This window comes from Narcine bancroftii, chromosome 12 (assembly GCF_036971445.1).
Source record: "Narcine bancroftii isolate sNarBan1 chromosome 12, sNarBan1.hap1, whole genome shotgun sequence".
NCBI lineage: Eukaryota > Metazoa > Chordata > Chondrichthyes > Torpediniformes > Narcinidae > Narcine > Narcine bancroftii.
Genome location: NC_091480.1, coordinates 85,640,701 through 85,662,691, shown reverse-complemented (window position 1 = coordinate 85,662,691; position 21,991 = coordinate 85,640,701). Strand labels below are relative to the sequence as shown.

General features: G+C 43.3%; 1 protein-coding gene and 1 long non-coding RNA gene across 3 annotated transcripts in view; one reads left to right on the top strand and one right to left on the bottom strand.

Annotated features, from left to right (window-relative positions):
* The window catches only part of LOC138747795 (uncharacterized), a 128,066-nt gene that overhangs the window by 14,244 nt on the left and 91,831 nt on the right, over positions 1–21,991 (bottom strand). For both annotated transcript variants that reach the window (XR_011347661.1, XR_011347660.1), the window contains one exon: positions 14,567–14,688. This is a non-coding gene — a long non-coding RNA (uncharacterized lncRNA). The remainder of the gene's footprint in view (positions 1–14,566; positions 14,689–21,991) is intronic.
* On the top strand, positions 9,972–15,563 carry sost (sclerostin). Its single transcript, XM_069907379.1, has 2 exons — positions 9,972–10,236; positions 13,241–15,563. The coding sequence occupies exons 1-2, from the start codon at positions 10,026–10,028 to the stop codon at positions 13,660–13,662; spliced, it is 633 nt and encodes a 210-aa protein (XP_069763480.1). The 5' UTR covers positions 9,972–10,025; the 3' UTR covers positions 13,663–15,563.

Here is a 21,991-nt window from a genome sequence, read left to right as displayed (position 1 = left end):
AGACAACAGACTCGCCAAGGCAAATAGCGCCTTTGGAAGACTACACAAAAGTGTCTGGAAAAACAACCAACTGAAAAACCTCACAAAGATAAGCGTATACAGAGCCGTTGTCATACCCACACTCCTGTTCGGCTCCGAATCATGGGTCCTCTACCGGCATCACCTATGGCACCTAGAACGCTTCCACCAGCGTTGTCTCCGCTCCATCCTCAACATTCATTGGAGCGCCTTCATCCCTAACATCGAAGTACTCGAGATGGCAGAGGCCGACAGCATCGAATCCACGCTGCTGAAGATCCAGCTGTGCTGGGTGGGTCTCGTCTCCAGAATGGAGGACCATCGCCTTCCCAAGATCGTGTTATATGGCGAGCTCTCCACTGGCCACCGTGACAGAGGTGCACCAAAGAAGAGGTACAAGGACTGCTTAAAGAAATCTCTTGGTGCCTGCCACATTGACCACTGCCAGTGGGCTGATATCGCCTCAAACCGTGCATCTTGGTGCCTCACAGTTCGGCGGGCAGCAACCTCCTTTGAAGAAGACCGCAGAGCCCACCTCACTGACAAAAGACAAAGGAGGAAAAACCCAACACCCAACCCCAACCAACAAATTTTCCCCTGCAACCGCTGCAACCGTGTCTGCCTGTCCCGTATCGGACTTGTCAGCCACAAAGGAGCCTGCAGCTGACATGGACATTTACCCCCTCCATAAATCTTCGTCCGCGAAGCCAAGCCAAAGAAGACAATTGGATGATAATAAAGTTGAACAAGCTCTTTCATTTGTAGCCATGGTATGTTAAGGAAAAGCTTCCCTCACACATGCCTGGCCTGGTAGCCCTGGAGTCTCTTCATGACACATCTATGTCACCTCTTCCTCATCCACTGTTACCCTGAGTGTCACATTCCCCTGTCTTGTGCTGAGCTTCTTGATTTGTATGAATGATGCACCATCCCATCAGGTGCCTCAACCCTTCCACTACTCCCGTGTGGTTTTGATCTTCCCAGGATGAGCTGCTATTGCTTGCAGGTAAGACAGAAGTTGTCATCTTCTCTCACGAACATAATAACACAAGTATTGGAGCAGGAGTCTCCATCCGGCCTGTTGGGCCTGTTCCGCCATTCAATATGTAGACTCAGCTTCTCATCCATCAGTTCCCCATAACCTTTATTGCCCTAATTTTCAAAAAAATCTCTCTTCCTGCCTCCTAATTTAAAAAAAAATATCTATTTAGACGTACAGCCCACTCCCCAAATATTCCAATTAACCTACAATCACCATAAGTTTTGAAGAGTGGGAGGAAACCGGAGCACCCGGAGGAAGCCCACCGAGACACAGGGATAACATACAAACTCCTTGCAGACAGGGCCAGATTCAAACGCAGGTCGCTGTAATAGCGTTACGCTAACTGCGAAGCTAACCGTGCTGCCGCTCAGAAAATATATTTAATGAGGCCACCCACCTCTACTACTTTATTGGGCAGAGAGAAACACTGCCTCTTCATCTCTGCCTTAAGTCTATTACCCTCAAGTTTGAGGCTACATCCCCTAACTCAATGGTTCTTAACTGTTTTTTCCCCACCTACATGCCACCTTAAGTTATCACTTACTAACCACAGAGCATCTATGGTACAGGTGCTCTGTGGTTAGTAAGGGATGACTTAAGGTGGTATGTGAGTGGAAACAAAAAGGCTAAGAACCACGACTCTAATTTTATCTGCCAGAGGAAACATCCTGCCTGCTTCTATCTAATTTATTCCTTTCCTAATTTTGTATGTTTATATTAGATCTCCCTCATCTTTCTAAACTCCAATGAAATGAGCCCAGGCGAATCAATCTCTCCTTATAAACTAACCCCCTCATTTCCAGGTGTGAACCTCTTCTGCACTGTCTCCAAAGACTGTATCTCCTTTCTCAAGTAAGGGGACCAGTACTCCAGTACACCTGTACAGTTGCAACAGAACTGCTCTGCTCTTAAATACAATCCTTCCAGCAGTGAAGCCATTTACCTTCTGGATTATCTACTGTACCTGCAAACTCACTTTTTTGTATTTCATGGACACTGAGGACTCCCTGCACAACAACATGCTGCAAATTTTCATCATTTAAATAATAATCCAATTTACTATTTTTCCAACAATGTGGATGACTTAACATTTACCACCATTGTACTTCATCTGCCAGAGTCTTGCCCACTCACTTAAATTTTAAATTTAGAGATACAGCACGGGGTAACAGGCCATTTTGGCCCATGAGTCCATGCCGCCCAATTTACCTACATCCCCGGTATGTTTCGAAAGGTGGGAGGAAACTGGAGCCCCTGGGGGGAACCCATGCAGATACAGGGAGAACATGCAAACTCCTTCCAGACAGTGCGGGATTAAAATCCCAGTCCCGATCGCTGGCGCTGTAAAGGTATTGTGCCAACCGTGCCGTCAGAACCCACCAATATCTTTATACAGACCCTCTGGATCCTCCACACAATTTGCTTTTGGGTCCTCTACACAATTTGCTTTTGTAGCTCACCACCGACTCCATCCCTGATTCACTACTTCATCCTCCTGTTTGATGTTGAGCTGAATATGTGAGTCCACATATTCACCATCAAGTCGTCTCTCAGTGTCCACCATTGGATCATTGCATTGTTCCACTCTGCCTCAACTCCTGCACCCCACTCCTGCCACATTCAGACTTAGCCATTTCAATGCTTCCAATTCTTGACCTTTCTCCATCCCAAAACATGTGCTGTGCCTTTTTCAATATGTGCAAAAACTCATTGTTAACTCCCACTTCTTTCACTGCATCATTGATCTTTACTCTTCAGCTATCTACTTTAAAATGTTTTTACAGCTTCTGGCAAATAGTCTTATTATTCCCTTCTTTGGCCTCAGAATCAACTTTGCTCTAAAAATACTGTTGCAAAGATGCATTTCTGGGTCAAAGGTAGAAATGCACGCCGTTGCAATGCTGACTGGCAAATTTGAGCAAAGATCTTGAAGGCATTTGTAGATCATTTCAGATTTCAGAATTATTGTCAGAGAACATACATGACATCACATTCAACCTTGAGATTCTTTTTCCTGCAAACGAGACAGAATCACCACTTATTGATCATGTTGGGGAAAAAACTGTACACAATGTACACATGGAAACAAATAAAGATGTCTTCTTCTTTGGCTTGGCTTCGCGGACAAAGATTTATGGAGGGGTAAATGTCCACGTCAGCTGCAGGCTCATTTGTGGCTGACAAGTCCGATGCGGGACAGGCAGACACGGTTGCAGCGGTTGCAGGGGAAAATTTGTTGGTTGGGGTTGGGTGTTGGGTTTTTCCTCCTTTGCCTTTTGTCAGTGAGGTGGGCTCTGCGGTCTTCTTCAAAGGAGGTTGCTGCCCGCCGAACTGTGAGGCGCCAAGATGCACGGTTGGAGGCGATATCAGCCCACTGGCGGTGGTCAATGGGGCAGGCACCAAGAGATTTTTTTTAGGCAGTCCTTGTACCTCTTCTTTGGCGCACCTCTGACACGATGGCCAGTGGAGAGCTCGCCATATAACACGATCTTGGGGAGGCGATGGTCATCCATTCTGGAGACGTGACCTACCCAGCGCAGTTGGATCTTCAACAGCGTGGATTCGATGCTGTCAGCCTCTGCCATCTCGAGTACTTCGATGTTAGGGATGAAGTCGCTCCAATGAATGTTGAGGATGGAGTGGAGACAACGCTGGTGGAAGCGTTCTAGGAGCCGTAGGTGATGCCGGTAGAGGACCCATGAGTCGGAGCCGAACAGGAGTGTGGGTATGACAACGGCTCTGTATACGCTTATATTTGTGCGGTTTTTCAGTTGGTTGTTTTTCCAGACTCTTTTGTGTAGTCTTCCAAAGGCGCTATTTGCCTTGGCGAGGCTATTGTCTATCTCGTTGTCGATCCTTACATCCGATGAAATGGTGCAGCTGAGATAGGTAAACTGGTTGACTGTTTTGAGTTTTGTGTGCCCGATGGAGATGTGGGGGGGCTGGTAGTCATGGTGGGGAGCTGGCTGATGGAGGACCTCAGTTTTCTTCAGACTGACTTCCAGGCCAAACATTTTGGCAGTTTCCGCAAAACAGGACGTCAAGCGGCATCGTCTGCAAAGAGTAGTTCACGGACAAGTTGCTCTTGTGTCTTGGTGTGAGCTTTCAGGCGCCTCAGATTGAAGAGACTGCCATCCGTGCGGTACCGGATGTAAACAGCGTCTTCATTGTTGAGGTCTTTCATGGCTTTGTTCAGCACCATGCTGAAGAAGATTGAAAAGAGTGTTGGTGCGAGAACACAGCCTTGCTTCACGCCATTGTTTATGGAGAAGGGTTCAGAGAGCTCATTGCTGTATCTGACCCGACCTTGTTGGTTTTCGTGCAGTTGGATAACCATGTTGAGGAACTTTGGGGGGCATCCGAGGCGCTCTAGTATTTTCCAAAGCCCTTTCCTGCTCACGGTGTCGAAGGCTTTGGTGAGGTCAACAAAGGTCCTTTGTTTTGTTCTCTGCATTTTTCTTGGAGCTGTCTGAGGGCAAAGATGTAAACAAGCACAAAAGGAAGAGTCCTTAAATGAGTCTCTGATTGAGTTTGTAGTTGAGGAGTCTGATGGTGGAGGGGGAGCAACTGTTCATGAATCTGTGGTGGGAGACATGTGGCACCTACACCTCTCTCCCGATGGTAGCAGCGTGAACAGGGCATGCGCTGGGTGGTGTGGATCCTTGATGATTGCCGCGACTCTTCGACGGCAGCTTTCCCTGTAGATCTTCTCATACCCTTTGCAGGGATTTATGCTCGGGGGAGGGGGGGATTGGCAGCCCATAATGCAGCCGGTTAGCAGCAGAGACTGGCAAAAGTGATAATATTCTGCATTTGTTTCATAGGAAAGTGATGCAGAGCCACTAAACCCATCCCACCATTCCACGGTTTATATTGTTAGTACTGGATCTCCAGAGTTGTATGTAAGTTACTGCTTTAAAATACTTGGGAGCTCTGTTGTTATACCTGCTGCTAAGTTAGTTTTGTGCTTAAGGGACACATCATACAAATCCATAGAGCCTTATACGTTGAGATTCTCCATTATATTTTGGCAGTCACTGGTTCACAGTACACTGCTGTTCCATTGGACTTGCCAGAGCAACAGCACTTGATAAGAGTGTATATTTTTTCAGTATGAACCTAGAAGGTGAACACTGGAAACATTTTTAACTTGGAGAGCTTTAATGCCAAGATGTAAAAACTGGGCTCCAACAAGGATCACTGAATGACAGTCAATAGCAGAAACACTAACTGATTTTCCTGACTGAGATGCTAAAATATATGTTGTCTCAGCTGAGATCAATTAACACAACACTAATAGGAAATGCAATCCAGAACCTGCTGATCCAAGCAAATTAGTTATTTTGTTATCCCTTGTTCTTGAAAATGCACGGCAGCACATTTTACATCCCTCCACCTTTACTAGTAACCTGTGACTTACCATTCCTTCCTGATTTTTAGTCATTTTTAATCTCACATTTGGCCTGCCAGTAGATTCAGAACAATTCTTTTCAACTTTATATAAAAGAGGAAACCGTTACCAAACTGCACACAGTCTCCTTAAAAAAATAACCTTATTTTCTGACCATACAGGGACTTTTAGTACTGAGAAGGGAATGCCTGATATGGCTGACAAAATGAAATTGACAACCAGAATCTACAATGGTATTTCCTCCACATATGTCAGGGTCATTCTCAGATTTGAGGTTAGACGGGCTTTGACCTCTTTAGATCCCAAGTGTGTAAATATTGAGTATTATTAATCGACTGTTTGCTGAAAAGTGAGTTAATTAGTGACATTTAACTTATCTACAACTGCTTATCGTTCAGTCCATTCATGCTTATTTAAGATAGTCTGTGTATTTGAGGTTGCATTTCCTCCATTATTGCCTTATCCAACAAAATAATGTATTTAAGATTAACTTTAATTATTTTTATTTGCTTGTCTTCTTTAGTAACAATTTGCAGATATTAATGTCACAATGAGAAGAATTATTGGAAACCAAGTCATTTCTGCAGGATAATTGAACATTAAGAGCCAACACATTTAGATTCTATCCCTTCCAAAAACAACCCGTTGAATCACACCCTTGCCGTTCAGAAAACTGCCAGGCTCATTCATCCTGAGCTGGGGTCCTGCTGACCAGCTCTCATATATTTGGAAATAAAAACAAGTATGCAAAGTGCAGTATTTTGCAATGAAGAGCCTTTCAAATTAAGTCTATTATTACATTATTCCAATGGTTCAGATTTCAGATTTCACACCACCAGGTTCAGGAACAGCTGCTACCCCTCCACCATCAGAAACCTCAACAACAAACTCAATCAATGATCTAATTAAGGATTCTTACTTTTGAATCCCCCCAATCCCCACCTCTGGTTTCCCCCAATGATCATGGCAAAGCGAGTTAAGCCTCAAGTTAGGCCTTCTATCAGTAATCCTGTTTGTGCCAGCAATTGGTGGAAGGGAGAAACAAATGATTTCAAATTTCAGATTTATTGTGAGTATGAACATGACATCACTTAAAACCCTGAGGTTCTATTTCCTGTGGGTGTAGCAGAATTACCACTTATTGGTAGTGCAAAAACAAAATCTGTGTGCAATGTACACGTCAACAAATAAAGAAATCTAAACAAATTGACTGCAGTACAGAGAGAAAAAAAATCCATAAAGTGCAAAATAAGAGTTCTTAAGTGGGTCCATGAATGAGTTTGGTGTTGAGGAGTCTGATGGTGGAGGGGGAGCAGCTGTTCCTGAACCTGGTGGTGCGAGTCTTGTGCCACCTCTACCTCTTTCCTGATGGAAGCAGCGAGGACAGAGCGTGTGCTGGGTGGTGTGGATCCCTGATGATTGCTGCTGCTCTCCGACGGCAGCATTCCCTGTAGGTGTTCTCAATAGAGGAGAGGGTTTTGTCTGTGATGTCCTGGGCTGTGCCCACTACTTTTTGCAAGGCTTTACATTTAAAGGTATTGGTGTCCCCATACCAGAATGCGAAGCAGCCGGGTCAGCACACTTTCCACCACACATCTGTCGGTTTCCCAGGGTTTCCAATATCATACCAAACCGCCACAAATTCTTGCAAATGCATCAAAGGATAATAACTAAATTAAGTGCCTTTGGTGAATTGTAACTTGGCTCAACAAATACATAATGCAAGATATTCATCCACAGGGCATATAATATACAGTAGTTTAGGGTGTGTGTGTGTGTGTGAGAGAGAGAGAGAGAGAGAGAGAAAACCAAGTTTGCAAGAACTCAACTCCATCAGAGACGGATATATAACCAATCTTTTGAGTCTGAGCCCTCTGCAGGACTTGCTGAGTTTTTCCAGGATTTTCTTGAAGGGCCATTGGACTTTCTTGAAGGGCCGAGGCCCGAAACATAGGTTATTTAGAACAAAGCAGAGTTTCTGTTCCAAATGAACACCCAGAGAGCCTGTTGAAAATGGCTGGACACAGTGCCAGGACAATGTGAAGCTATCCAGGTGAATAACTCCTCTCAAATCCACTGCCCTCTTTCCATACCAAGATAGGCCAAAGTGATGGAGGAGGTGGGGGGGAAGGGGTTTACTTCCCATTGAAGTACATAGGACATATGGGTCAGGGTCCCAGCTGAAGTGGAGAGAGAGAGAGGCAAAAATTGAGAAGGTGGTAGGAACTTTGGTCAGTAGAATTACTTTTTCTTAGGACATATGGGTCAGGGTCCCAGCTGAAGTGGAGAGAGAGAGGCAAAAATTGAGAAGGTGGTAGGAACTTTGGTCAGTAGAATTACTTTTTCTTAGGGCATATGGGTCAGGGTCCCATCTGAAGTGGAAAGAGAGAGGCAAAAATTGAGAGGGTGGTAGGAACTTTGGTCAATAGAATTACTTTTTCTTAGGACATATGGGTCAGGGTCCCAGCTGAAGTGGAGAGAGAGAGAGAGGCAAAAATTGAGAGGGTGGTTGGAACTTTGGTCAATAGAATTACTTTTTCTCTAGGCTTATAGAGTCTTAATTTTTCTTTAGTTGTGTGGGTTTGGGGTTCTGGTGCAGAAGGAAGGGTTAGTTATTGACTGTGATGCAAGGACTTGGACGTGTTTTATTTTCACATGAAATCCATGTTTCTCTGCAGGACATTTAAATGCAATTATCAAGCAGTTATTATCCAAAAACATTCAGGAAGTTGTTAAGAAGATAATTGTAGGCTTTGCCATTGTTTATTTAACGAAATGTCGCCTTGGAGAGGAAAAGGAAGCGGGAAGACAAAGTTAAAAAAAACCCTGCCAAAAAAAACCTGGGGGAATTTTCGGCGACTCTGCTTATCAATGTAATAAATTTTCCAAGATTTCGTGAGCGAGTAGGCGCAGGGATACGCTTGACAGAGAGACTGAAATTAAACTACAATAACTCGCATTCTGTGGGGTGAAATGTTTACTGCAGATGGAGGACGCCACCACATTTGCAACAAATAGAAACTTTTTAGACATGATTACTTGATTCCAACGATTGCACAACTTTTCTTTCAGGCTAAACTGCCCTTGTGTTTTACGCCCTCCAATTAATTAAAAATGATACTCTTAGTAGAGCGCAGAATCAATCAATTGATGTTCAATAACCATCATTGAAAAGATCTGAACCTGATGCCAAGTGATAAACATGAACTGCAACGCAACAAAAGTCACCCTATAAGAAAAGGGAAGAAATGGTATTAAACCACAGATAGTGTGATCATTTAGAACTTGTGGGCGGCACAGTTGGCGTCGTGGTTAGAGCCAGCGATCGGGACCACGCTGTCTGCAAGGAGCCTGTCCGTTCTCCCAGTGTCTGCCTGGGTTTTCCCCAGGGGGGGGCTCTGGTTTCCTCCCACCCTTCAAAACGCACTGGGGGTCGTAGGCCAATCGGGCGCCACGAGCTCGTGGGCCGAAATGGCCAGTTTCTGTGCTATGTTTCTAATTAAAATGTAAAAAAATAAATTTGAATGAACATTAAAATAAAAACAGCATGAGTTACATGCCCTTCGACGCACAATGTTGTACTGACTTCTATGAACCTATTCACATAACTAAACCTTGCTGACCTCATGACCCTCTATATTTCTTGCCTGACTAAGATTCTTTTAAATATCCCTTTTGTACCAGCCTGCAACACTACCTCTGGCAAAGCATTTCAGGCATCCAAAACTCTGTTTAAAAAAAAAACGTACCCCTGACTTCTTTCCTAAACTTTCCTCCCCTCACTTTGTACAGAGATGTCCTCTCTGATGTCCCTCGACCTGGGGAAACAAAAAGGTGCTGGCTTATTGGGGACGTTGTATCCGTGAGACTGCAGCAAGTAAGAATTTCGGTGCAGCTGGTCCTTGTCTTATGCATAGGGCGATAAACTCGCACCCAGACCTTCGTAGCCCTTGTATTCAGTGGCACTTGAAAGGTTTACCCCGAATCAAGCAGAGACTGGAAATGTGAATCCGGCTGGTGGGTGAGTGAGTGAGACACACACACAGTGTCTGTAAGTGTGGATGGCTGAGAGAGAGAGAGAGAGAGAGGGGGGGCTGAAAGTTTAGAGAGTGAAGCAAGTTTCCCTGGCCAAGTCCGACAAGTGAGACTTGCCCGGCTTAAATCCCCATCTAATCACACTGACCCTTGCAAACACTATTAATCGCAACTGCAATGAACTTAATTCTAATGAGCGCGATCTCACTTGATTCAGGACCACAACGTTCACCAGATAATGGAGATTGTGGCTTTAACAATCACTGGAGATGTTTCTATGTCATTAAGATTGACCCGGCTGTCCTGTAAATGTGAAAGTTTGCAAATCTCCCCCCCCTAGGTCACGCCTCTCTGCAAATGCAGTCAGTCCCCCATGTGAAGATTGGCGAGAGCAAAGTCAACGTAACTCCCCCCCCCCCCCCTCCCTCCCCTCCCCAACGTTGAGCACCGGTGGCGACGGGACCGCCTTATAAAGGAAGATGCTGGTCTGTCCAGGTCAGGGCTCTGAGCCGGATAACCATGCACCTCCAGCCCTGCTTTGTCGCCGTCAGCGTCTGCGCCCTGTTGGTGCGGGGTGGCGTGAGCCTCCCGGAGGGGTGGGGGTCCCTGAAGAATGATGCGACCGAAATCATACCCGAGTACACGGAAAATCGCCCCGAGGCCGGGAATCACAGCTCCAATCAGGCGAAATACGGGGGCAGACGGCGATTCCAGTCGGTGCAGATGCGGGGTAAGGATGCGGTCTCCCTCCCCACTGCAAACGCAAACCAACGAAGCCCCCCCCCCCCCCCCCCCACCTCAGTGCTGCAGAAACCCTTTCTGGAGGGAAGATCTATAACCAACCAGGGGACCTGGTTATAGACCCTGCTGAGTGTCTTCAGTCACAGCGTCTGCAGACTTTGGTGTTTCACTCTCGTTCGGGTCGCCCCCCCAACAGGATGGGGACGAGCTACCGGGAGCCAGTCCTGTGCAAATCCCCAATTGCACCTTGCTTGGCTTTCCAACCCACCCTTAAGACCATTCTCTTTCTCCCCCACCCCAGAAATTCTCCTGAACTCATTGGGCTGATTCTGGCCAGAGGAGCTTTTTTTAAAACAAAATATTCAGCAAAAACCCAGTGCTGGAGAGACTCAGCAGGGCGAGAAAGGTAAAGATGCGACCCCGATGCTTCATGTCCCGAGTCCTCGATGAAGCGCTCAACCCCAAACGTGTCTTGGTCGATGCTCTCTGACTTGCTGAGTTTCTCCAAGTACTGGGGGGGTTTTGCATTAATCCCGGTGTCTGTGGATATGTTCAGCTTCGATTTTTTCTTTCCCTCTTGCCAAACGAGTTCGAATGGATCATTTTGTGTTTCTAGCGCTCCCCCGTTGTCTGGGTGAAAGGTTGTCCCGTGATGAGTTAATGTCCCATCTCGTCGTCCTGAGCAAGATGCTTTGTGGAAGGAAATAGCCCGAAGTGCAGTGATTTTTTTTTCTTCACGATGCCAGGGCGTGGGCGGATTTGGAAAGTGTTCACCTGGAAATTGCAATATTCGACTTGAAATTTAATATCTTTGGTGGTGGGGGGTAGGAGAGAGCACAGCCCGTGTCAGAAATAAAACTTCTCACACATGAGTCTCTTTAAAACTGATGACACGACAAGCTTTATTTCCAAGTCTGCAGAGTTGGACTCAACTGGCTTCTCACCAGTTAAGCCCCGATACATACAGTGCATTGATTTTTATACCCTTGTTGTTTGCCCTTCCCCTTCTTATTAATACTGTTTTAATTGGTTAGTATTGCAAAAGCATTCTAAGTACAACTGCATTTTTAATTATCACGTTCGTTACGTACGCTGCGAACTCTACATACACTAAATTCTGTTTCTCACCCTTCTTATCAATCTTTTGTCTCCTGCATGTCTCTCACTATGACCATGAAAAGATAGGTTTAAAAAAAACATATCCAGCTGAACTTTTTGTCCTTGGCTGCTAGTAAGCTCCCTGTCCGTTCTGGCTTCCCTTTTTATGATTAATCATCACGTTTTAACTTAAGCCATTTTAACCTAAATTCTCTATCTATAACAGCCCGGAATAATAATCGCTTCTCTGACACTTAATAATTGTGCTGAACACATTCACATTGAACTTGCCGTCTGGTTCGAGAAGAAGGGTGTTTCGCACTGCTGGGTTCACTCCTGCCTCGCTCCCTCAGCGATTTCCCTGCTCTTATTCATTCTGAAACAGGGATTTCCTGCGAATCTTCACCCACACGCACATTGCAAATACACACCCAACATTTCTATCTTGAATTCGTCGCCGTCATTCGTAGCCCCATACATTTCTTCCTACTTTGTTCCAAAGTTGAACAAGCTGGATATTGAGCTAATTATAAGTTTACAATGCAATAGGGAGTCTGCCACGTAATGGTACTGGCACTGAGTGTACCATGTCAAATTCAAACCTTTTGGGGTGTGTGGTTGTTGCCCTATTCCTGGGAAGTGATTGATGTTGTCACAATTTACACCAATCTCCTGGAGAAGTCGTCAAAATCGATTCAAAACTTCCGCTGTTGTCTCCCCAAGGTCATTGAGTGAGTATGCAAACAGTAGAGGGTTGCATGGTCACTTGATTGGAGGTTGGCCGTCATCCTGCTCTGCATTGATGATGACTTCAAATGCTAATCCGCATCTATGGGTTCAAGGAAAAGGGGTGTCGCCAGGGCAAGATAAAACCACTGCCCACACAAGCCCAATGCCAGAGGCATTGGAAGAATTGGTGTCTTCGGGGGGGCGGGGGGGGGGAATAAGATCATGGAAAGAGGGGGAAAGAAGTGAATTTATATAGAAATTTTCATAACCTTGAAATCTCCAAAAAACAAGTTTACACACTAGGAATTACTTATCTAATGCAATCCTTTATTTATTGGGAAAACAAAAGAAGTCAACTTGGGTAGAGCAACGTCCAGATACAACAATGTGACAGTGATGGATATTTGTCTCTATTGTAACCTCACTTGGAGGGATTGGCCAGGATGCTTGTTTCTTTTGGAAAACTGGTCCATATGATGTATTAACTCCAACTGGGCCTCCTTTTAACATCTGGTACAATAGATGACACCAGTTATAGTGCAGTGGTGATGTGTTAGCTTAGACATTTGTGTTTAATTCCCTGGAGGGAGTAACCAAAAAAAATAGCACTTTGGAAGCAGCAAAACATTTTTTTTAACCCATGAATGTCTGCAGACACTGTGATTGAAGTAAAAACACAACGCTGGAGGAATTCAGCAGGTCAAACAGTATATCTTGTGTAGCAGGCACCCATGTTTAGTTTTCTCATTCCAGTGTGCATGAAGAGTGAATATATGAAATTTTAATTCTGTACCTCTCTTTAAAGACCAAAATTTCTGGTACTTAATGTTTAAAGATCACATCTGTTATGTTGCATTTATATTAATTATGATGAATGATTTTTTTAGTTGGGGGGGTCGTGAGTCTGTGGGACTTGTTGCCACAGGCTTTAGGGTTAATGTTGGGTGTACTTGCAGCAGAGATTCAGGTATTAGATTAGTCAGGATGTCAATGGTTACAGGGAAAATCCTGGGGAGTGGGGCTGAGTGGGTGGATGGGTAGCAGAGCAGACTTGATGGGCCAATGGGCCTACATCTGCTCTTCTATCTTGTGATTTGATGTGTCCTAATGTTGTGCATAGCTGTGTTCCTGTATTAATTAGTCTGTCATGTCCATTTTCTCTGCAGGTGCAATGGAGTACAGTTGCAGAGAGCTGCGATCTACCAGGTACATATCAGATGGCACATGTCGCAGTGTGATGCCGGTGAAGGAGCTGATTTGCTCTGGTCAATGTCTGCCAGCTCATCTCCTCCCTAATTCCATCGGTCGGGTCAGGTGGTGGAGCCGACATCAGAGCTCCGACTATCGATGCATACCGGCCCACTCGCGTGCCCAACGCGTTCGCCTAGAATGCCAAAACCAGGAAACGCGGACCTACAAAATCCAAGTGGTGACCTCCTGCAAGTGCAAGCGCTATTCCCGCCACCACAACCAATCGGACAATAAACAATTTGGGAAGAAGGCAGCCTCTAGGAGGAGAAAGAGCAAGAAGAAGGCAACACGATCCAAAAACCGAGGAATGAGCAACCAACATGATCATTCTGACTGATATTAAAACTTCACGTCCAGTGTAATATTGTTCTTCTCTTTATGAAAATTTATTATTGAATGGAAAGTCCATATTGTTCCATTTTTAAAGCACTTATTCTAGTGTGTATTGTTCCGTATGTAATCATGATTCTTTTAACTCAGTGGGAACATTGAACTCCCAGCTTGGTCTGGATTTGAATAATGAAAAGTCCTGACCAAAATGTATTATTGGGGGTCACCCATACAAAAAAAATGGCAGAGTTCCCTTCATCTGTAAAACAAATTCACCATATTTCACAGGGAATTTGTCTGATATTTCCTCCAGCTGACTATAATATTACCCTAAAGAATTGCCTTTATGTGTGATATTACTTAATGTTGAACGCATATTGGAGCCATTAACAGGCAGAGACCAATTTTCAGTTGGGAGAAGGTGTACTTCATTTGAACCTGTAACTGCTCTCCTGAAGCACGAGGCAAACCAAGGTAAATAGTGTCCATATATTGATTTCACATTTATTTAACAATAAATTAAACTAGTGAGGTGTGACACTGTAATCCTTAGCCATCCTAATCTGTTTAATTTTTAAAAAAAAACTAAGCACAGAAAATGCTGAAAATACTCATCAGGTCAGCCAGCATCTGTGGAGAGAGATGGAGTCAACATTTATGGTGGTCACAACCTTGACGTGTTGAAGTTGCCAACTCGTCTGAGTGGTTCCAGCCTTTTGTTTTTTTGTTTCACACTTCTGGCATCTGCAATTTTTCCCCAGACTAATATCTGCAGAGCCTTTCCAACAATTAACATGCATAAAATCAGTACTTTCACATTGTCCGCAAGCAGCAGTTGGCTTACCTCCTAATTACCTCGCATCTTGGAGAGACACTGATAAGTTTATTGTGTAATTTGCCAAAAAAATTACCTTTAACTTTGGTGAGTCCCCTGAAGTGTGTAAATACAGAGCGTGCCAATTCAGAGTCTGGCGCCCAATCTCCAGCTCCTCTGCCATCCATATTGACCATGAATGTCGATGCAATCAGCATTCTGCCAGGGTGAATAGTGGAAAAATAAATCATCTAGGAACTATTTGTAAAATATTATTCATTTTAAGTTTGATGTATATATTAGATATTTGGTACCTAATGATTCATGTATCAATTTCCAGAAAAAAACGTAAGTCTTGAAGTGAATCATGTTACCCATTGTTGGGTGGAGAAAGAACCATCTTTGGCCCAACAGTGGCAACCCACCTCTAACCTTGGCCAGCTAAGGCTAGTACAATTCGGGTTTATTGTGAGTTTTTTCCCCATAACATTTATGATAACCATACTTTGCTTCTTTATACCTGCACTCTGTAACAATAAATGGTCAATTGCTGTAAATAGAGCAGCTATCAAACTACTCAGTTGTTTAATTTCAAGCCATGACAGGACATGCATCCACCCAAAGCTGTTTTATTAACTTGTGTTTGCGAGTTTTGTATGAAGTTTAATGTGTTAAATTTCCATGATGTGATGAAATAGTACAAGAAACTAATAGCTTCCTAAAGGGATTTTGAAATGTGGCCAAAGTCATAGACACAAGTAATTGTTTTTTTTTAAAAAGATTCATATTTATTTTTCTCATTTAAATTATTTAAAATACCATTTTTCATGTAGATGTATGAGAACTATTCTTGCCATATAAAGTATTGTATTATTGCAGACTTTTAAATGTCATGAAAATAAAGAAGACAAAATATTATTTCCATTATTTTAAAGAGATTCTCTTTCCTGTAGGCAAGGCAGAATTACCACTTATTGGTAGGGTTTAAAAAAAACTGTACACATGTAAACAAATAAAGAAATGTAACAAACTGGCTGTGCAATACAAAGAGGAAAAAAAAAATCAATAAATTGCCAAAATAAGGGTCCCTTAAATGAGTCCATGATTGAGTTTGTTATTGAGGAGTCTGATGAAGAAGGGGTAGCAGCTGTGAGTCTTGTGGTATCTAGACCTCTTTTCTGATGGTAGCAGTGAGAACAGAGCACGTGCTGGGCGGTATGATGATTGCTTCTGCTCTCCTGCAGCAGCGTTCCCTGTAGATGTTCTCGATGGCAGGGAGGGTTTTATCCGTGATGTCTTGGACTGTGTACATTTTGCAGGGCTTTCCTCTCAGACATATGGTTCCTCCATACCAGACCGTGATGCAGCTGGTCAGCACCCTTTTCCACCACACGCATGTAGAAATTTGCCAAAGTTTCCAATGTTATACCAAACTCCTGAGAAAGTAGAGGTGCTGAAGTGTTTGCTTCGTTAGTGTGTTGGGTCCAGGAAAGATCCTTCGAGATAGTGATTCTCAAGAACTTGCATTTGTGGTGTACAGTTATATTAGGTACAATATGTAACATAGTTCAATGTGTTACTAATATTTAATTATTAAACTTTTAAGAAACATGGAACATGCAGCACAGCTGCCCATGATGCTCAAATTTAACTAAAACTCTGCTCGTGCAAAACAATGAATTTTGTGACATGTTCACAACAATGAATTTTGATTCTTATTCTGAGATTTTAAGGTAGCTCCTCCAAGCTTCAGTGGGACTCTCAACATGTCCTCCGGCATCTTGGAATATACGTCTCTTTTCAGTGGGCGAGCAAGTTTTGGACAGACCAATGTATTTATTTTACTGAGTTTGGTGTTCTTCCAATAGCAGTTGATATATGCCTGGGTCCTGCAAAGCACAGAGACCAGCATTACACCACTGCTTGGGACCCATCTGACAAGGTCTACTGGATGCCTTTCCTGGCTTTCTGGGAGTCCACAAGACCTAGCAGCTTATTTGATAATTCTGAGGATTTTGACAGTTTACTTTGGGGGAGGGAGCACTGTCTCCTCCTTCAAAGCAGATCACTGCCTCACTAACTGATACCCAAGTCAGTTTCTCTGAAGAAAATCTTCTATGAAGGACAAGTCATGTGATGTGGAGTTCAGTTCATCTGAATGAAATGTTCCACTGCCACTTGGCTTGATCCATCCTTCACAACGCCAGGGGCAGACAAAACCCCAGCTCATTGTAACACTTGGTGTTTGTGACCTCCAGCTCTATGCTCAGCTTGGCACAGCTGCACACAGAAATGGCCTTCATAACGATGGCCACATTGGATACATTTTACCCTCTGTTCTCTGGAGACCTGGGCATCATATCTCCGAGGACATGCACCATTTTTGATCTTCATATGAAATGAAATATGGTTTTGGTGATTGACAAAACATTTGGTGTGTGCACAACCATGTGGAGGGCATCATTCAATGACTAGCTTTTTTCCTGTATTGAAAGGGAGGGCTGATGCCACATTCTTTGCTTCTAAATTTTAAATTTAGACATAGAACATGGTAACAGGCCCTTTCAGCCCATGAGTCCATGCCACCCAATTATACCCAATAAAACTACAACTCTGTTTTTAACAGGAGGAAGAAACTGGAGCACCCAGAGGAAACCCATGCAGATAAGGGGAGAGCCCACAAACTCCTTACAGACAATGTCGAATTTGAAACCGGGTCACTGGTGCTGTAACACCATGGTATGTCCTCAGTTGTACCATCAGAGGTCTTAATAAACACTAAGAAAATCTTGTAAGTTTAGAAGCACAAATCTTTTCTCGCATCAGGTACTGGTCATGTATTGGTACACTGTCTCACTGAGCATGCTCACCACTCAAGTGTGATGCAGCTCTTACAGTCTTGCAGTGTTCATGCTCCAGCATAAAATAGTCCCAAGTTTCCTCTGTGCTGCCCTAGTTCTGTTTTTCCTTGGCTATCTGGTCCAATGCCCTGGCTTCTAGGACACACGCTGCAGAAGGAACAACGGATCAGTCAGACTAAGAACTTGGCCTCTGCATTGGCTCCAACCCCTGAGGTCTATGCAAACTAGTGCAGATGCTGATCAATCTGAGGTTGATGTTGGGTGTGAGCGGAAGGTAGAAACTTTGCCTATATAGACTTGAGTGCACCTGTGCTTGAAATTATCTTTCCTGATGGATTCAGTAAAACGTTCAATACATTTCACGACCAAGATAGATGAAAGAGGACAGCCGTGCCTGACTCCTGATTTGATTGGGAAGCTTTTAGTTTCCCACCTATTGATTTGCACAACACGATTGATGTCAGTGCAGAATGCATCCTGTAAAGTCTGGTATTGGGGCTGCTGTACCAAAGACTGCAAGAGACTGCAGAATCTTGTGAATGCAGAATGCGAATGCAAACCAACCTCCTCTCCGTCAACTTTGTCCACCCTTTCTGCTGCCTTGATAAAGAAACATCCCATTATAGACTCATTCTCTTCTACCCATCCCCCACCCACCCCCCGCCCCTCCTGTCAGGCAGAAGGACTAGTTTGAAAGAGGACTAGGTCTGTTCTCTTGATCGTAAAATGATGCTGCCCTTGCATTGTGTCCACTGAACCTTTTCTCCATAACATAAGGCTCCACACTCCTGTTTTATTTTGAACTACCTGTTGTGCTCAAGGATAGGTTGATTTGCCTCGTTCCATATTTTTTCACTGTATCTAGATATGTATGACAATAACCAATTAATTTCAACTAAATTGCATTAATTTATGTGTTCTCTCCCAATAGGCTATTTGAAGAGTGCATCCATTATGTATCAATATTCTGTCAAAGCCCTTCTTCTGGTCTGAACTGCAGAATCAAAATTCTCATCTATATGCCCCTGCTTTAGAGGTCACAATGCAACATATGGCTGCCAGAGTACTTCCTGCAGGATGTGATGCAGTTCTGACCACATGGATTACCTGACCTAAAGCATGACTTAATTACCAAAGACCTTATAAAGAACCCTGCAATCTATATTTAACTATGAGGTGCGCTGCCAATTCCTGATGTCCTCTTCCTCTCTCTTCTGCCTGTTGATTTTAATCAGAGGGTTGATTCACTCCCTCATGGATTTGGGTCTACTGCTGGCTAAAGGCAACACATGGTACACTTTCCTCAGGTGTCCAGTCCCTCAGATCCAGGTGCTATTCATCCTTCACTCCCAGGAATTTTATTCATCCCAAGGATTGGATGGAGCTTGTCAGCTTCTCCAGGATCAGTGGTTGGTTCAGATTCTCCTGTTTGCTGTTATCTAAACTGCCTAGATAGCCAGGAAGTTGTGGGAGGCTGCTCAGTCTGTGGTTATCCAGTCATACAGGGATTTGCAGGTCCTTAATATATCTTGAGGCTGTTGATAAGAGTTCTCAGTGAACATTGAAGGTCTAAGGATTTAATATCCAAGGTCACATTCACAGGCATTTGCTCTGTGGCAGGATGCCAAGGCATATGTACTGTGTTTACTTGCAACAGGTTGAGGAACAGACTGATTGCCCCTTGTGGAGAGATGATTTGTGATTAATTTAACTTTAAAGGGGAAAACAGGTTACCTATTGATCAGTATGGATGATAACATGATTCTGCTTTAGTAAAGCAAAGACATGAAACTGTTTAGCTTTCTTTGCAATCTTAGAATGTCCAAATACACTTACTATAAGAATATAAAAGATGAGAGGCAAGATTGGACACATCAACAATTGACCAAAAGGAATGTGATAAAGACCAGATAATCTGTTTCAGAACTGTTAATTGTGGTTGTGGTACATTGTTACTTAGATCACAGGGTTAGATAAATATAAATGAGATAAATGGGACACATATCTACTTTAGAGATGGACAAGGATATGGATGACAATTTAACCTTTGAAATAACTCTTACAATGTATGAGCTGAGATATTCTGCTCTGATCATTTAGATCTGAATTGAACTCACTAATATTTGAAACTGAGGAGATAATCCTGTCAAATGATTTGCAATGCCGTGATGGCAAATAATAAGAAATTAACTAGTTCATTTAACTTTGACTTCTCTTTCTTCTCTTTGGGGGAGTGGACTAGTGGTGTCCCTTAACAGGGCAAAAAAAGGAAAACAAATTTGGTGCATTTCATGTACAGGTCGGTGTCGAGCATGTCGAAAGAACCAAAGACTTGTTGATCCAAACCAAGGCTTTTATTAACTAGAAGACTGGAGCATATCACAAGTAGGTCGACCAGTCCAGAATGACCTGGTCTGGCTAGGAGCAATCTTTTAAGACCTGCCAGTAGGTGTGGCTACACTCTCAGCCAATCACAGTCATCCTACACGACCAAACATTGGGGATAGAATCTGTACTGTCACAGTCAGGTCAATAAAGGAGTCTTTATTGAATTTTGAACTCACCCTGAATCACATATGATCTGACTTTCTGGCCTTGTCAAAGCCTTGCCAAGGTCAATGTAGACAATAGAGAAGCAAAAATGTAAAGCTGCAGATGCTGGAGTCCTGAGCAAGCAAAGAATTGTCGGAGGAACTCGAGTCGAAACTTTGTCTGTCCTTTTCTACCTGTGGATGATTACTGACTTGTCTGAATTCCTCCAGCAATTCTTTGCGTGGCAGTTAGCGCAATGTCTTTACAGCGCCAGTGATTGGGATCAGGGTTCGAATCCCGTGCTGTCTGTAAGGAGTTTGTACATTCTCCTGTGTCTGCGTGGGTTTTGCCCGGTGGCTCTGGTTTCCAACCACTGTATGAAACATATCGGGGATGTAGGTTAATTGGGTGTAAATTGAGCGGCATGGGCTCATGGGCCAAAATGGCCTGTCTAATGACATGCTGGGTGTCTAAAAGTCTAAAAAAATGTACACAATCACTACTGTCTTTCTCTCATCATTTTTCAAAATCAATCAGTGAAATTCATAAACTTGATGGTCTGTGTGGAGCCAGTTTGCAGAAGAGCCTTTTTTTCCTCTGTATCTCGGTGACTCTACAACATTGAAGAACCTCTATGCCATCTAGAATAAAGCAAATTGTTCATTGATCACTGAAGTAATAAGTTTGACTCATAACTGCACTGTTAAGTCACTGGGGAAAAAAAAAATCACATTTTAACGCTATAGCTGGAGTCTTTTAAATGCTCTAGGGCTCAACGTTCATGTAAAAAAAAATGTATATCCTGGTGATATATAAATCTTGTCAACAAATAATAGTTATAAAAAGTGATATTTGAATGTTTCCTATTATATATTTGCACATTTTATGAATAAAATAAGTTTTTAACTCACTGACAGGATTAACCTTCACCAATTTTGATTTTTACTGGTTCAGATTTTTTCCTCAGTTCCTTTGTTTGCATTAAGGATTTGTTCAGCTCCAAGTCCTGACAAATGCAAATACACAAAATGTTAACTTGCATTTTATAGTTCTAGATGCTGGGAGATCTGATGTGTTTTTCCAATGTGTTCTCAACTCCAGATTGCCTGTGCTTGTAACCTTGTTTTAGACAAACTGTGAATGAGAAGAAGAAGCATCTGAGATGACCCACGGGACGGTGACCATGGCGGCGGACCAGTGAGGGGTTCTGCAGCTGAAAGACTCATGTGTGCGGCGGGCTGCTGGCGACTTGTGACGAGGAACCCATGGAGGCTGTGGGCTGCTGGAGACTCCAGTTGGGGACTCGCACCGGGCTGCAGACTGCTGGATACTGGTTCAAAACTGGCTGAAGGGGGATGCGGAACCGGGATGCGAGGCACTGAAGGGTTCCTGATCATGTTGGAGGTTTGGATCTGGGTCTTGGGTTGTCAATGGTATGGACTCTGTGTGGCAGTGGATGCTGCAGAAGTGATGGAGGTGAATCTACGGACACTCGGTGACTGCGCAGACTCACTTGTGCTTCTCTCTCTCTTATTGTAAAAGGCGCCAAGCAATTTCTGCCGATGGCGAATCTCTCTGCCTTATAGCCGGCAAAAGCAGTTTCGTGTAATATGACTCTGTTTCATTACATGACAATAAATTGAATCTTGAATCTTCTTAATCTTGTATCTTGAATCTTGAATGTAATCAGTCAGATAAAAAAAATTAACACTCTTACCTGCTGATATTTTAAAAATTAATAAATTAACAATGGCAAATATCATGGAACTGTAGGTGTCAAGCAGTAGTTATAACCAGTTAGAAAAATACAACTTACATATTTAAAAATACAAATTAAATGCCTTTCACATTTATTCTGATACTATCCTCAGCTTCCTTTTATCCATTAAATCTATTGATAAAAATGGGATGATGTGGATAAAAATGGCATTACCTTGACAAAAAATGGGACCTCCTCTATGATACTATTTACTTAATATTTTACATTAGCGTCATTGGTGCCTTCATGACTGCGTTGGAAATATCTCTTTACATGATATCTAATATTGAAAACATATGTCTGGATGGGAACTATGAATTAATAGAGTTTTTTTTCTCTCTCTCTCTGTGTTAGGGGCTGTCAATATTTT

Coding starts and splice junctions, on each gene's coding strand:
- sost (XM_069907379.1), top strand. CDS start 10,026: ATGCACCTCCAGCCCTGCTTTGTCGCCGTCAGCGTCTGCGCCCTGTTG. Junction 10,237..13,240: donor CCAGTCGGTGCAGATGCGGG/GTAAGGATGCGG, acceptor TTTTCTCTGCAG/GTGCAATGGAGTACAGTTGC.